Consider the following 15,687-nt stretch of genomic DNA (forward strand, 5'->3'; position numbering starts at 1 on the left):
CGTTGCTGCAGACATGGTCCACCAAATCAGACTTCAAACGGTCTCAACGGCGAGAACAATTTTATCTCTACCCCTCTCTGATACAGCCATGCTATCCCAAGCGCGCGCCTGCCACACTTATTGCACGCCTGTTTGTGCACAATTTACAACTCAAACAATGGCTTTCCACTTCATCTATCGACAAACTTTCGCCACATTGCGCCGCCTTCGCCGAGCACTACACCCGTCACCATGCTCAACCAACGGGAATGAGCCGCAATCACTACGATCCACAGCCTGGCTCGATGGACTTCGAGGACTCGCCGCTCTATCAGTCTTCATCCTGCACCACGAGGAATATGGGCACCACATGTCGAAATACATCATAATCGAAGATCCCTGGGGTCTCAATGGACAATACCACATTGCAACATTTCCATTCATCCGACTCATCTTCAGCGGCGGGATCTTTGCCGTTCCGATATTCTTCATTATATCAGGCTATGTCCTCGCACATAAGCCCCTGCAGCTAGTCCAGCAGCAGGATTTTAGCGTCCTTGCGAAGTCGACCGGTTCAAGTCTTTTTCGTCGATGGGGAAGACTTTTCTTGCCGGTCTATGTTTCGACGTTTATCTGGATGTCTAGTTGGTATGCTCTGGGATTCCGCAGTTTGGCGAAAGGATCGCCGGAGTTGCTGGATTCGTGGACGGCGGAATTGAGAAGGTGGTGGGATTTGCACAACGCTGGGGATATTACTGGATACAATCCTCATTTGTGGACGATCCCGGAGGAGTTTTGGGGCTCGGTTTTCATATACTGCACGATCCTTGCGACGTCTCGTTTCTCGAAGGAAGCACGATTGGTAACAGAGGTAGCCATGTGCGCCTACCGTCTCTACCTCGCGAAGGTCGATGCGCTGTTCTTCGTAGGCCTCATCTTCTGCGACATCTCACTGCTTTCTGAAGCTAAGCAGCTGCCGAACCTGCTGAAGCGAGTCAGACCGCGTCACCAAGGCATGTGGTACATCTTCCTCGTGCTGGGATTGTACATGTCAGCGCTCGGGCATGGCTTCGCGGGCGAGCCTCAACATTTCAGCGCGTATCCAGGCTGGTCGGCTCTGCACCTTCTCCTTCCACCGAACTACCCAGACTTCAAATTCTGGTATCGCTTCTGGGGCTCGACTCTGGCAGTCACATCCATACCACAAATTTCGAGTTGCAAGCACATACTCGAGATGCGATTTCCACAGTATCTTGGCCGGGTATCTTACAGCTTCTATCTTATCCACGGCCCTTTGCTTTGGAGTGTGGGAGTCCGAATGTATGCTGCGTGTGGGCTGGCAAGACGCTATCGCCAGATCAGGACCTGTGACAACTGGATGAAGCTTCCCAATACTGGGCCGCTCGGAATGGAGGTCAGATGGCTCTTGCCAATGCTCTTCATGCTAATTTTGACATTGGCAGTGGCAGATCTTTTCACGCAGCTGGTGGACGAGCCGAGTATCAAGTTCGTCCAATGGGCTTTTTCTGAAGGGGTGGATGGGACACCGAAGAATGCTTATGCTCTGCAACAGGTCGATCCAGAGTCGACGCCGGAGGGCAATCCGTGCGATAACGTTCTCATCGTGTAGACGCCCTTTGGTGGCGGCGAATCTTTCCCGCTGTTGTAGAAACGAGGTGAAGTGCGAGACTTGGGCATGGAACATGAGTCAGTTTCATATGAATGGGCGGACCGGGCTCCGTTCACGTTCCCGCCGCTCACCAATGCCGATGACATTCTCCCTCTCTCTTCGCCTTGTGCCATTGCCGCCTCGAGTCTGCAATTTCGGCAGATGGAGGACGATTCCCATTGCTTCTGCCGGATCATCAATACCTCGCCGCAAGTACATGTTTGTCGGTGTTGCCATTGGTGGTTTGTGCGATGGCGTCAGAAAGCTTCACAGCGTAGATCGGCAAAAGCGTGGGAAATTTGAGTCAATGGAGTGATTCTTTCGCTGCCCGCCTACATCTTTCGTTGTCTCCCTCCCCTCCCTCTCGTCTTCTCTACACATCACGGCACAGCCTATGCCATATACACCAGACCTTCAACGATGACGACTGCCCCCAATGGATTGGTTCACGCCTCCGACCACAAGACGCACCAATTCAGTACATTCCACTTCTTACGACCCCGCCTTCCACCTGCCTGACTGACTTCTGCTGTGTAGAGCGCATCAAGCCTGCTGACCAGACCGAAAATCCCTTTGTGAAACTGATCCCGAATCAAGACATCGCCATAATCCCGTCCTTTACCCTCGAATCCGGCGCAACGCTCCACAATGTCCCAGTCGCTTACAAAACCTACGGCAACCTCTCGCCCGAAGCCGACAATGCCATGGTCATCTGCCACGCCCTGACTGGCTCCGCCGATGTCCAAGATTGGTGGGGACCTCTTCTCGGAGGCCCGGGCCCAAATGGCGAGGAAAGCAGAGCCTTCGACATGTCTCGCTTCTTCATCGTCTGCTTCAATAGCTTGGGAAGTCCCTATGGAAGTGCTAGCCCGGTGACAGCGAAGAATGGCGTGAAAGAGGAAGGGCATTATGGCCCGGAGTTCCCGCTCACGACAATAAGAGATGATGTGAATCTGTTCAAAATTCTGCTCGATGACCTCGGCGTGAAGAAGATCGCGACAGTCATTGGAGGAAGTATGGGCGGAATGCTCGTGCTGGAATTTGCCTACTTTGGCAAAGACTATGTGAGGAGCATTATACCGATCGCGACATCTGCTCGATACAGTGCGTGGGGTATCAGCTGGGGTGAGGCGCAGAGGCAGAGTATTTACTCGGATCCGAAGTACGATGATGGTTACTATCAATTCGGCGATCCACCAGCCAGTGGTCTCGGAGCTGCGAGAATGAGCGCACTTCTCACCTATCGCTCTCGCGATAGCTTTGAGAGCCGATTTGGCAGAAAGCACCCAGATCCCAGGCAAGCCAAAGGTGGCATCAATACCATGCAGCGACCAGGAACTCCAGTGAGAGACGAGGGAGGCGAAGAGCACTTCTACACCCACAACGAGGGACATCGGAACGCCGGAAGTCCAAGACAGCACCCGAGCAGACGACACTCCCGAGCACAGATTCCCGATGGCGACCTGACAGCAAGCGTTGATTCGCTCCAGCCACAGGAGCAGTTCGTGACAGTCCAAGATCCGCAATTCTCCGGCGACAAAGAGATCCCAGTCGAAGTAAAACCAAGCAGAAGAAAAGTGCCAACATACTATTCTGCTCAGTCCTACTTGCGGTACCAGGGCGAGAAATTCATCAAGCGATTCGATGCTAATTGCTACATCGCCATCACGAGAAAGCTCGACACGCACGATGTGGCTCGTGGCAGAACCGACACCACTGGCTCTCCCACCGAGGAAGAAGTTCGAGCTGCATTGGCTATGATTCAGCAGCCAACTCTTGTCCTTGGTATCCAGAGCGATGGCCTCTTCACCTACCAGGAGCAAGAGCAACTTGCTGCTGCTATTCCGAACGCAGAGCTCAAGAACATCGATAGTCCCGATGGGCATGATGCTTTCTTGCTGGAATTCAAGCAGGTCAATGGCTTTTTGAAGGAGTTTATGAAACGCGAATTGCCAGATATCATGGCACGAGAGCCTATCAACTGGCCACCGAAGGAAGAGGAGAAGGCAGAGGCAAAGGCTAGTGTATTTGGAGAAGCTGAGGCCGAGGATATCACGGCTTGGTAGACAAGCTTCACACGTTCCACGAGATGGGAGTGCTTTTCAAACGGAGATCTCCAACATAGAAAATTCATTCGATCCGCATTATGGTTTTGAAAGTCCAGTTTCCGCGCAAATGAGAGCGATATGAGGTTGCAAAAGTACCCCCGGTCTCGCCCATCAATTGCGCCAAGCCTTTTCGTTTCAACTCTCACTCCCCTCCCACTTCTGCTCATAAAGGCATCTCCCACATCTAAACCTCCCAACATCGAATTCCGTCTCAATCTCACACAAACAGTTCAAACACTCCACCACTTTCCCTTCCCTCTTCATTCTCTCAATCAACTCCCTACTCAATCTATCCTCCCCGCCCATCTGCCCAGGGGCATTCCTGTCCGCCGGCGCCCCCAACTTTCCAACGTTGATGATCGTTATACGCGCTCCAACTCGGTTCCAATCTGACTTCTTCGCATGACGTTCCAGATCTTGTTCGCCTTCAAGCTTCGCATCACAGTCGACATGCGGACAAAGAATTCGTGGCTGATATTGAGAGTCAATAGAAGTAGTGATCCATTTTTGAAGGCATTTGATGCAGATGTTGATTTTGTGTTCGCAGCCGGCGGCGAGTGGTAGGTCGGGAAACCACCATTTGGAGAGGATTTCCCAACAGCTGGTGCATTCGAGCTTTTCGGATCGTGTTTCTGGCGGCATAGTTTGGAGAGTGTTGACGATGCTGGCGCTTGATAATGGCTGTGGGCGAGCAAACTCCTGGCTATGTAGATGGGAAGAACAGGGTTCTGGCCTCCGAATGGAATTTCTTGTGAGGATGCTTGATTTCTTCGTGGCCTTGTTTGTGAATATGCGCTGGTATTTGGCATTGTTCTGCATGTTTCATACCTGTAAGTCTGCGACTGAGACATGTTTGCCACTTCCACGCCTTGTCTACATCGTGTGTACTCTGTCTCAACGCCGGCACGGAGACTATACCATCATTGTGAATGATGTTCTAGTCGCTTTTCGCACCCAATTTCTCAGCAACGCCTACGCCCTCCCGGACTGCCTTTGCCAGAGTTCCCTTCACGGCACCTTCTTCGATCACTGCCAGGGACTTGGCAGTACATCCTCCGGGACAGCTGCAGCCATCTCGAACCTGAGCCGGATGCGCTCCCTGGAGGACCAGTGTCCCAGCCGCAATCATAGCTTGTGCTGCCATTTCGTAGCTTTCTCTCATCGGGCTTCCGAGCTCAATCCCACCTTGTGCAATACCATCGATCAGAGTTGCCATCATGGCAGGAGTAGCCCCTGCGAGAACGGCCGCGATGTTCATTTGTGCTTCAGGAAGATATATGACTCGACCGACTTGGCTGAAGATCCACTTGACAATGGCATCATGCTCAGGCGTGAGAAGCGGGTCTGAGGTTGCGACGACTGTGCAACTTTGTCTCACTGCTGCAGCTGCATTCGGTAGCGTCCTCACTATAGTACATTGCGAGGTTTCAGGTGCAGTAGTGTCGTGCAGTTGTTCTTGGACGTCCTTCACTGAAACTCCCGCAAGGATGTGGATCAAGAGCTTGCCCGAAAGTGCTTCTTTCATTCCAGGCGCTTGCAGAATTGAAGCAGGCTTGTTTGGCGCGCACGCGAGAATCACAACATCTGCTTCCTTCGCTGCGCTGGTGTTGTCGTTCTGATAGATGGACAGCTTCTCGAATTGAGGATAATGACGAAGCTCCGATTTAATCTTCTGAGCTCCTTCAGGTCTTCGCACACTAGCAACAAATCTACTGGGAATGAGTTGTCGGTCGCTACTGCTTTGGTGAAGCTTGTTTTGTTCATTCAACGACTGGAAAATGCCGCTCAGAATTGCATTGCCCATGGTGCCGCAAGCGAGGACGCCCAAAGTGTAGCCATCGCCTTTGACGCTGCTGATCGTGTTTGACGAAGCCATTCGAGTGATCTTGCTTGCGGTGTATGCTCTTTTAAAGCTCTGATGAGTTCTCGGCGGATACCAGGTTTTCTCGCCAGCAATTTCGGCACGTGAGATTACTGTTGCGCTCGTGTATATGCCGGTGTTGAAGTACTGTAAGCCTCGTCTGCTCAGCGAACGTGAATGCTGTAACATGATGCGAGTTGTGAGGCAAGCACATTGAAGCTTGTGGCCGAATAGCTGTGGTAGACTATGGCGTTGCATCTCGGCGATCGGTACCGATGTCCGTCATACTTGTCCCAGGATATTATCACTCATGCTTCTGACAACATTGTAAATCTTCGAGATCATCTTATCAGCGGAGCCTGAACTGGAGCAGTTCGATCATAAGGTAATCTCAATTTTACGAAAGTCATGCAGAGTGAAGAGTGCGTTCCTCACAAGGGTTGAGCATAGGTCGTTGTCTCGAGTCCAAAAAGAGATATGAACCTCCAGTTGGCCTGATTTAACGCCGATCCTGATATCCAATGGCCACCGCATGTTGCAGATTTCTTAATTCACCCATAGCAGCGGATACTGCCAGATTCTCAAACGAGAGTCTCGGCCGCTCAGCAGCTGGACTGGCTGTGCATCTCCAACGCCTGTTATGGCGGCACCCCGGTCCGTAAACCCTGTTCAAGAGTGCTCATAAGGTACTTTGTGAGTCCTGTCTGATCTCTGCGCTTTTGCTCTGCTGTAGTTGTAAGCAGACACTACCGACGCGACGCGGTGCACTCGGGTGCTCGTCTCGGATAGACTAGGACAGCCAAGTGCATCTAAAGGCATCGATACTGTACAGGCCATTTCATTTGCGCCGCAAGACACATAACACATGTCGATGTGTTCCGCAGATGGCGAGATGAGTGGTGTTTACACTGTACGAAGACAGGTGATCCCAAGACGCGTCGTCGAGTGCCAAGATTTTGGCCATGACTTCCTCTCGCGACCGAAACCACAACACAACACTCTCAGACTATGAAAGTCATCGAACGCTCGTTCTAGACACTTCAACCATGCCATCCAGTACTCGCTTGAAGGCTGACGTTGTCCATTGAGCACTAGAAGCTACGCGATGAGACAAGCAAGAAGGCTGAGTTCTCTTATGAGTCGCAGAACATTGGCAAGGTGAGCTAAAGTGGAGAGAATGTTCCATTTCGTATTCATTTGTTTGTAAAGAGTGTTTGATGCTTTTTGAAAGTCGCTACTTGTATCACAGTCATCCGCCATGAGGTTGTTCGGACTTCTCAAGGACTTCGCAAGGCTCAACCTTTGGCATTATCACAGCTTCACAAGCCATGGATGATCCCGAAGTGAGCAAGGCATTCTTTAGAGCCTTCAGCAGCATTGATCACGGCCGCTCAGCACCAATTGAGCCGATTCCCCTCCAGGCACAAGACATCTTCCCAGGTATCGGAGAATCCTCCGCCGCTGGCGACAGCAGAGGTGAATATTTGCACATTTCTCAAGGTCAAGGAGGACTGTTCAAATTGCCTCTGCAATACACCAGTCTCACCGGAAAAGTGACCCAAGACATCAAGGCAGTTGGAACCACATGCTGCTACACCTGCGTCGGAGTCTATGTTCCTGTCAGCGACACGCACTTCTTCGCGGCACATATTGATGCCCACAATTTTGAACGACCGAAGCTCGAGCTTATAGAACCGTGCATGGACGCTCTTTGGGTCCTGAATGATGAAGAATCTGGGGGCAACCTGACTGAGCGCGTCAAAGATATGCTGCGCGAGGAATTCCGCGAGTTTTTCAGGAATCATCCAACATGTTCCGAGGGGAACTTTCATGCACAGACGGAGAAGGCTGCGATCATCATTTGCCCAGATAATGTGATTCGAGGCGTGAAAATGACAGGCGCTTGGGTCATCGAAGCGATCTGCGAATTCTTTGGACTGCACTACAATGTCAACGAGGACTCACATGGCTTCATCAAGCCACTAGGCGATCGGATTCTGGTTCCCGGCGCAATGTACTTGAAGTGGCCGCGACAAGATTACAGCAAGCCGATGGCACCAGTGAATGCCAACGCTGATCAGACCAATGAAGACGGCATTTCAGATGAGGATGGCGAGGCAGACAACGATGGAATGGCAGACAACGATGGCGAGGCAAATGATAATGGCAAGGCAAACAACGAGGCGAAAGACAAAAGGAAAGCAAAGGTGTACGACAATTGGTACGTCGACAGAACATTTAAACATGAGGAACCTCACGAACACAACATCTATTCTGTCCACGGCAGGCCATGGACGCTGAGATCAGAAGGCAAACAGTGGCTACGCATGAAGTCGTATGCGCAGTTGACGGAAATGCCTTTCAACGGGGTCGAATAGTCTGCTTCCATGGCAAAGATGTGGATTCGGAATCTTTCGTTGCGCTGCGATCACTGGGAACAGTGCATTCACCGTCTGTTGATGGATGTCAGAACAGACTTCGGCATGCAAGTCTAGACAAGTTCATGTAGAGTCTGTCGATTTAAAGTCTGTTCTTTTCAAACATCCAACCTGAGATGCCTTCGTTAGACGAGCGGCCACAATAGTGGTAGATTGTCAATGGTCCCCATGATCCTCCCCCAATTCCCACATCGCTCTAAGCCCAGCTCAACGCGGCCATGCTCTGACGCTCGATCAACGCAAGCTGTAGCACGCCTCGTATGACGTGCTCCTGGAACGTGTCTGTTCTTCGCGCCGGACACAGAGGTGGATTTCAGAGACACAAGGCGTAAGAAGCTGTGGAGAGTCCTCGTTGATGCTTGTGTGCATCTTCTCCTAGGCTTGCCTTTGCGCGTCCATGCGAGAGGTGAATCGTGACATTCGTTGCTCTTCAGGGCAAGATCGTGTTTTCCCGGAAACACTACTCACGCTTGTTTACCGGACTGCTTCTCCAAAGCCGCCAACCACTTCTTATACTCAGCCATCTGTTTCCTCTCCCCCAAAGCCTCCCACAAGACTGCCAACATGGGCCACACGCCCATCCAGATCGGCTTGCCCTTCCCGATATTGGCCATATTCCAATGCACACAGGCTATGTTGCCCGCAAACTTCAACATTCCAGGCAGAATCCACGATTGGGGCAGATTCACAACCGGCTGTTCACCCGCAGCCCAGCGATTGGGCAAATTTGGAATATAACCAAGCGCAGTTCCAATACCGACCAGTGTATTATCTGACAATGATGCAACAGCGTTGGCGGTCTCCAGCTTTGTAATACCGCCTGTCACGATCAATGGCACTTTAGCTATACTCTTCAATTCTTGCGCGGCTTCCAGGAAATATGCTTCACGAGCGATTGTACGAGCAGATTTCTTCTCGTTGCTTTGAGCGGCGCCGCCCATAGCTGGCATTTCATAATTGCCGCCAGATAGTTCGACAAAGTCGAGTTTCATGTCGTTCATTTGCTCCACGGTCCATTTCAGATCGTTCGAGTCGAAGCCGCCGCGTTGGAAATCGGCGCTGTTGATTTTGACACCTACGCCGAAGGACGGTGAGACTGCTTCTCGGATTGCTTTGATGACTTCCAAAAGAAGCCTGGCACGATTTTCGAGGGGGCCGCCCCATCGATCGGTTCGCTTATTACTTTTTGGTGACAGGAATTGCGAGATCAGGTACTGGTAAACGTTAGTGGATAAGATCCCACTCGAAGTAGGACGGTCTTACTCCGTGAGCTGCATGTATCTCTACACCATCGACTCCTAGCTCTTCGGCCTTCTTCGCTGCCCAGCGAAAGCGTTGAATGACGTCCTGGATCTTTTTTTCGCTCATCTCAAGCGGCATATCAAACATACCGCTGAGCTTACCCATCTCGAGTGGCACAGCCGAAGGAGAATAAGTAGGCAAGCCACTTCCCTTTTTGATCTGTCGTCCGGGGTGGTTGATCTGCAGCCAGAATTGCGTGTTGTTCGACTTTGCTGCCCTGATCCACTCTCTCCAACGCTGGTCGCTTTGTACTGGGCCATCTTCTGCCAGTAACACATCACCAGGCAGAGCCATAGCGCGTGGATCAATCATTACATGGCCGCTCATAACAAGACCGGATCCCCCTTCTGCCCAAGTGCGATACAGATTGATTAGTCCCTCGGACGGCTGATTGCCATGTGCGACGTCCGCCATGTTTTCTTCCATGGCGGCTTTGTAAATGCGATTCTTGAGTTTGGTTCCATTTGGGAGGAGGAACGGTTCCAAGGCTGGAGAAGACATGATGGAGTCGTCACAGAATGGCTGCACTGCAAGCTTGCAGGTTGACCGTACTGTGGCTCAAGCGTGAATGGAAGAAGAACTGTCGATGGGAATGTGTTACACTTTGCGAGATTTCGTACACTTATCTGTGGCATCTGCATTCTACTGATCTGCCTCGGTCGGGCTTCGTGATCACTTTCACGACATGTGCATTTCTAATTGTGCACCGCTCGCTCAGCATAACAATTTTCCTCGGAGTCTGTCCGCAGCGCCGCACTTGATCTGATGCAGTTTAGTCGAGGAAAGGAGGTCCAATTTTTTCGGAGCAACCATTCGGCCGACGGAGAGGGTAGGGCTGTGATGCCGAGGTCGCCGGATCTTGCGTCGCCGAGATGGGACAGCGGCGGGCAGGCGATGGACGCAGTCGAATCGGTCCCATCGTTGGGAGCAAGTTCTAGACGATGCGACTCAGAGGTGTGGCCCGACTGCTATGTGTCTCGGAAGGACCAGGAAAAGTGGTTGACGCCTCAGGCAACACCGAACTTCTTCGAGCGTTCTGGAACATCCCTTTCCACTTCTGTCACCTCCATGCAGTACAGTACCAGCCTTTTCATCTCTGTCGACCTCGCCCATCCAGTCTCTGCTTCAGCTTCGCACGCCTCCTTCGGAAGTCGCCCTATTCAGCGAGAGCCACGGCGTCACCTGCGTCCGCGGCCAGCTCGACGCTGAAAGAGGATGCAGGACGTTATATTGCCATCGGTCTTGGAGTCGTTGGCAAAGGAGTAGCAACTTCGCTTACTTGCGCATTACGAACTGCAAAAACAAGAACGCGTTGCAACCTGGCCTGTGTCGACGACTCCAGGCAATAATATGCCAGTCCCAAGGCACGCGAACACTGGAAGGGAGGTACAAGTCAGCGAGCGAGATTGAGTGGCGTCTCGGCCTTCCCCATCTGTGCTGTTGCCCCTTACGTTCGTGGCATAGCGCCACGTGTCTGGCAAAGCTATTGCTCTAGCGCCAACCAAACGGTCGACAGACGGGCTCTTACCGTAATGAGAAAGGGCTTCACGCTCGGGGCGCGCGCTCTCAGCGCAGTCTCGCGCGGCTAGACACGTTCTCACGGCTGTATACTTTCAAGGCGTCGACAAGCGTCGAGCCTTCGAATGAGGATATGCAATGTGCACGCGAGAGGCTGAAGTATGTACGCATGGGCCATGCGTTACCAGAATGCCATAAACGCCCGTCCAACTCTTCGTCGCGCAGTGGCACGACTCGTCACTCTCTACCTTCTCCCTCACGACAGCCTCATCCGCCAACATGTTGTTCAGCACAGTCCTGGTTGCCCTTCTCCCCATCGTCGGCGTTCTGGCGAACCCTGCCTCTAAGTCAGACAGCTGCCAGAGCGGACCCATCAGCATTAACGGACGCCAATGCGTGCGTAGCTGCAACTACGAGTTCACAAGCGGCAGCTACAAGAACAACTATCAATCCTGCTACGACGACTGTGTCAAGGCCTGCGCCAAAGATTCGAAATGCCTGAGCGCCAAATGGAGCAAGAAGACCCACAAGTGCTACTATAACGCCAACCCATCTCCGTACTTCGAGAAGACGAGCAAAGGCCATGGTGTGAAGTGTGCCAAGTAAGACTTCCCAGACGTTCTAGAGTACATCAACCTTCGTTGCAGCGAGCTGACATTTGCTTAGGCCAGCTCCAAAGATTCCAACTTGCGACACTAACAGCCGCTCCTGCGATGGCGGCTGCTTCTGCGACTTCCGTGTTGGTGCGGAAGGTGGTGCATGCAACGCTTTTGCTGGTGACTGTTCTGGCCTGTCGAGCTGCAACTCAGACAAGGACTGCCCATCCGGTCGCGCCTGTGTCGATGTGGGATGCAACACTGGGTACAGCAAAGGCACGTGTTCTTCCTTCACCGAATGCCTGAACAACAAGGGACCACGTTTCTATCCTGGTTCGAGGCAATGAGTGAAATTGGAAGTGCAACCAGCAGTTGGGAGTACGTGATTGGGATCGAGAAAGGGCGAGTGAGGCACAGTCTCATAGCAAGTCTCCGGCGACACAATGCGCTAAGCGTCTTGGTTGTTGCTAAACATAGGCATGCATGCTGTGCCGCAATGGGTGGTTAAGATTGATTCAGTACATGATTCTTACGAAGTTATGAGACAAATGTCCAAGTGCATCGCAACTAGTCAGAGCATCGGTATTGTCAATATTTAACCAATTTTTAATCACCATGAATGAACTCCGCAAGAAGGGCGTAGCCGAAGTTATCGCATGTCCAGATGCAAGCCGTTCCGGAGATGGCGCCTGGCTGCTCGACACAGCCATTCCGTTTGAGACCATGATACATGAAATGCTCGCTACAGAACCCTCACTTACCCCAGCGGCCTGTATGCAAGGACTAAGAGCAGTCTGGGACGAAAACTGGTACGCCCGTTTCGAGAGGTTTAGTGCTTACAACTCACCTTCATTCTGTCGAGATGCAACTCGTTCTACAACAGGCGAATGGATTCTTCCAGATCATGTTCCCGTAGAGACATTGATCCCGAGCATGAAGTCTCGAGACCCGTCGCTGACCACTGCCGAATGCTTTCAAAAGCTCAATGCCGCCTGGGACGACCCAGGTGAAGGGAAAGACTGGGCGGCTGCTCGTGAATCTCACAGTATCTCGATACATTTCTTCTTGGATCCTATCAAGACCAAGCAGGAACGGTCTGACAGGACGGAACGGGATGATCATGGCGACATCATAAGTCACCAGACTGGTGCGGACTACGCCGGGGCGTGGGGCATGACGATGAGGCAAAAGGCTGCTGCAGATAGGCTGAAAGAGGCGCATCCAGAACGGAAGTGGTCAGAGTGTTATGCAGAAGCTGGAGGCGTCTGGGGGTGGCGTGAGTATAACGTTTGCGAACCGTCACGCCATGGTACTAGAGCTGATGAGGTGGGCAGATTACAGGCGTGTAGAGGACGAAGGCGGAAGAACTGCTGAGGAAATGGTCGACCTGGATGGAGACCAGTCGATTTGTGCTGAGCATGATAGATGGCAGGCTCACTTGCAGCATATGTTGGCGCTTCGTCGCCAAGAACCAGGTGTTGGCTCACCAAAGATATGACCAAGGAGAGGAAACAAAAGCATTGGCTTGATGCATTTGACGCTTGCAAAAGAGGTCGGAGATATGGGTTTCGTCGTCCACGGCTTTCTTCCAATAGATAGTCTGCCCCGTCATACTCCCTGGCTGGAGCAAATTAACTCGTGAAGGGCATAAGTCATGAAGTTACATTCCTGTCTTGTCGTAATGCTGTCCCGACAGGCTCATGGCCCTGCTTCTTCCTCCTCATCTCGCTGGAGCGCTGCTAGAGCTCCACTCGACACTTCTGCTTTTGTCCCCCGGGGTACATCTTTGATGATCCGGGCCGGGTTGCCAGCGACAACTTTATAGGGAGGAACATCCTGCGGTAACGAACATCAGCATGAGATTCAATGTTGATGAATCGAAGCAAGAGAGAATCGATACCTTCGTCACGACACTACCAGCTCCAACCGTGCAACCCTGTCCGATGGTAACCCCTGGCAAGATGATCACATTCCCGCCGAGCCAACAATCTTCGCCAATGTTGATCTCGCCACCCAGCTCTGGTCCTTGAGTACCATTACGTACCTCAGGATCTAGAGGATGAGTGCCACTATACAATGACACGTTGCTGGCGATCAAAGTTCTAGAGCCAATCCGGACTTTGCAGGTGTCCAGAATGGTACAATTGAAATTGATGAAAACATTCTTGCCGAGTTCGACATTCGTCCCATAATCAATTCGAACCGGCGGTTCAACCCAAGCATCGTTAGCGAAGAGTTCTTCGTCGTCTTCTTCCGTTTGTGCTTTGTCCGGGAGTGGAGACTTGTCGCCAACGATACTGGATGAGGTGAGCGAATGTTCTCGACATAGTGCCGTCGCTTACGGACTCTCGCCACAATTCTACTTGGCGTCTCCTTGTCACTTCCCCGGCATTATTGTATCGATTGCAAGCTTGGGTACATCGACGGCGGCCGTTGACCATTTCTGGTGTGAATGCATAGTAAAGCTCGCCTCGAAGCGCACGACTTTTGTTTTCTGACATGGTCATTCTGACTGATATAACAACTCTGTCTGTGAATGTTTCAGACACAGATTGAGAAATGTATTGTCAACATGGCAGGCACAGCTGGAGCAAGTCCGATACATGGCAGCCGGGCCGGGTCTGCTGTGGCCGTGAAGCTTTCCGGCCCGACAGTCTCGCCGATACAGTCGCCATACTTGCCCGTTTCAGCTTAGATCAACTAACTTCCTGCAACAACAACACCATGTCGCTCAAGTACGGCCTCAATGTGAAGAAGAAAGGCGCACCGCCTCCCAGGCGGACCCTCCTCGATGATGAAGATGGCGACGATGAACCTCAAAATTCTGGCCCAGCAGAAGTCGCTGTCGAGGAAATCAGCACCTTTGGCCGCAGCACGAAGCCAGCACCTCAATCAAAACCTGCTCCTGGTCTTTCGAAACCGCCGCCCAAGAATCCTCCAAAACGAATGAACGATGAAGATGATTCCCGACAAGACCTCTCTGCCTTGCGCGCCGCGCAAAACAAAGTCAAGGACGCCCAGGAAGCAGATGCCGCGATTTTCGACTATGATTCCTTCCACGATGCGAAGACTTCCGTGACGGAGGCTAAGAAAGCCGCGCAAAAGGAAGATGCAATTCTGCGAAAACCGAAGTACATCAACAATTTGCTAGAGTCTGCTTCGAGACGGAAGCAAGATCAGCAGATCGCGAAGGAGAAGCTATTGCAAAAAGAGCGAGAAGCTGAGGGAGATGAATTTGCGGATAAGGAGAAATTCGTGACAGGGGCATACAAGGCTCAACAGGAGGAGACAAGGAGGCTGGAAGAGGAAGAGAAGAAGAGGGCCGAAGAAGAGGCAAAGCGGAGGGGAAATAAGCTTGTGGGAGGGATGGCAGGCTTTTACCGCACGATGATGGATCAGAGTGAGAAGCAACATCAGGAAGCAGTGGAGGCCGCCGAGAAAGCGGAGAAAGAAGGTGTCAAGATTGGCGAAGGGGAGCGCAAGAAGACGGACGCTGAACTTGCTGAAGAGGCGAAGGCGGCAGGAAAGAATATCCATGTCAATGAGGAAGGTCAAATTACAGACAAGCGAGAGCTACTATCTGCTGGGTTGAATATTGTACCGTCTGGCAAAGGGTCCGATCGACGAGGGGCAGATCATTTGAAGAGTTCGAATCGTCCTGCGCAGTCGGCCTTCCCGTCAAGGAATAAGGATGCTCAGCAGGCCACGAGGGAGAGGCAGAGCAGGATGATGGAAGAGCAGATTGCTGAACGACAAAAGCGACAGCGTGAGGAAGAAGACGCTGAACGGGAAAAGCTGGAGAAGGCTGCAAAATCGACCAAGACTGCTGCGGACGTGAGCGATGCGAAGGCGAGATACCTGGCGCGGAAAGCAGCGAAGGAGAAGGAGAAGAGTGGTGTCTGAAGAACGGTCTTGTGCGATCGCTGAACCTTGAGCGATCTCTGATACATGCGCTCGGCGGGGGCGCAGCACCATGGTCCTTGCCTGGGTTGCGCATGGCGACTATGTCACAGCCTTGAGCCAGCAGTTTTACTTCTGCGACTCACCCGAATTTTCTCGGGGGAAGGCACCTTCCATTTCGCCTCTCGAGTGCTGATATCGTGGAAGGTAAAGCTTCTCCTCTCGCCAGCCTCACAGCTTCGGCATTGACGAAAGTCTCGAGCAGCATTGCTACTATGTCCTCTGGCAGCAACGATCGGGACGTCGGAAGTGCCCA

The 15,687-nt window shown here is 52.1% G+C and overlaps 9 protein-coding genes across 9 annotated transcripts; 6 read left to right on the forward strand and 3 right to left on the reverse strand.

Moving 5' to 3' along the window:
- Positions 1-157: 157 nt before the first annotated feature.
- RHO25_009455 (uncharacterized protein) lies at positions 158-1,609 on the forward strand (the record flags this gene model as incomplete). Its single annotated transcript, XM_023600990.1, has 1 exon — positions 158-1,609. The coding sequence occupies one exon, from the start codon at positions 158-160 to the stop codon at positions 1,607-1,609; it is 1,452 nt and encodes a 483-aa protein (XP_023453870.1).
- Positions 1,610-2,068: 459 nt separating this feature from the next.
- On the forward strand, positions 2,069-3,714 carry RHO25_009456 (uncharacterized protein; the record flags this gene model as incomplete). Its single annotated transcript, XM_023600991.2, has 2 exons — positions 2,069-2,126; positions 2,186-3,714. 2 exons carry the CDS (start codon positions 2,069-2,071, stop codon positions 3,712-3,714), a joined length of 1,587 nt encoding a protein of 528 aa, XP_023453869.1.
- A 979-nt stretch (positions 3,715-4,693) lies between these two features.
- RHO25_009457 (uncharacterized protein) lies at positions 4,694-5,806 on the reverse strand (the record flags this gene model as incomplete). The annotated part of the gene is made up of 1 exon (XM_023600992.2): positions 4,694-5,806. The coding sequence occupies one exon, from the start codon at positions 5,804-5,806 to the stop codon at positions 4,694-4,696; it is 1,113 nt and encodes a 370-aa protein (XP_023453868.1).
- A 1,139-nt stretch (positions 5,807-6,945) lies between these two features.
- RHO25_009458 (uncharacterized protein) lies at positions 6,946-7,995 on the forward strand (the record flags this gene model as incomplete). The annotated part of the gene is made up of 1 exon (XM_023600993.1): positions 6,946-7,995. The coding sequence occupies one exon, from the start codon at positions 6,946-6,948 to the stop codon at positions 7,993-7,995; it is 1,050 nt and encodes a 349-aa protein (XP_023453867.1).
- A 524-nt stretch (positions 7,996-8,519) lies between these two features.
- On the reverse strand, positions 8,520-9,858 carry RHO25_009459 (uncharacterized protein; the record flags this gene model as incomplete). The annotated part of the gene is made up of 2 exons (XM_023600994.2): positions 8,520-9,269; positions 9,319-9,858. 2 exons carry the CDS (start codon positions 9,856-9,858, stop codon positions 8,520-8,522), a joined length of 1,290 nt encoding a protein of 429 aa, XP_023453866.1.
- A 1,296-nt stretch (positions 9,859-11,154) lies between these two features.
- RHO25_009460 (uncharacterized protein) lies at positions 11,155-11,818 on the forward strand (the record flags this gene model as incomplete). Its single annotated transcript, XM_023600995.2, has 2 exons — positions 11,155-11,477; positions 11,542-11,818. 2 exons carry the CDS (start codon positions 11,155-11,157, stop codon positions 11,816-11,818), a joined length of 600 nt encoding a protein of 199 aa, XP_023453865.1.
- Positions 11,819-12,086: 268 nt separating this feature from the next.
- Positions 12,087-12,969, forward strand: RHO25_009461 (uncharacterized protein; the record flags this gene model as incomplete). Its single annotated transcript, XM_065603186.1, has 2 exons — positions 12,087-12,747; positions 12,806-12,969. 2 exons carry the CDS (start codon positions 12,087-12,089, stop codon positions 12,967-12,969), a joined length of 825 nt encoding a protein of 274 aa, XP_065459258.1.
- Positions 12,970-13,169: 200 nt separating this feature from the next.
- RHO25_009462 (uncharacterized protein) lies at positions 13,170-13,978 on the reverse strand (the record flags this gene model as incomplete). Its single annotated transcript, XM_023600996.2, has 3 exons — positions 13,170-13,307; positions 13,372-13,768; positions 13,818-13,978. The coding sequence occupies 3 exons, from the start codon at positions 13,976-13,978 to the stop codon at positions 13,170-13,172; spliced, it is 696 nt and encodes a 231-aa protein (XP_023453864.1).
- A 217-nt stretch (positions 13,979-14,195) lies between these two features.
- RHO25_009463 (uncharacterized protein) lies at positions 14,196-15,374 on the forward strand (the record flags this gene model as incomplete). Its single annotated transcript, XM_023600997.2, has 1 exon — positions 14,196-15,374. One exon carries the CDS (start codon positions 14,196-14,198, stop codon positions 15,372-15,374), a length of 1,179 nt encoding a protein of 392 aa, XP_023453578.1.
- Between the last annotated feature and the right edge of the window lie 313 nt (positions 15,375-15,687).

This window comes from Cercospora beticola, chromosome 6 (genome assembly GCF_033473495.1).
Source record: "Cercospora beticola chromosome 6, complete sequence".
NCBI classification, from domain to species: Eukaryota; Fungi; Ascomycota; class Dothideomycetes; order Mycosphaerellales; family Mycosphaerellaceae; genus Cercospora; species Cercospora beticola.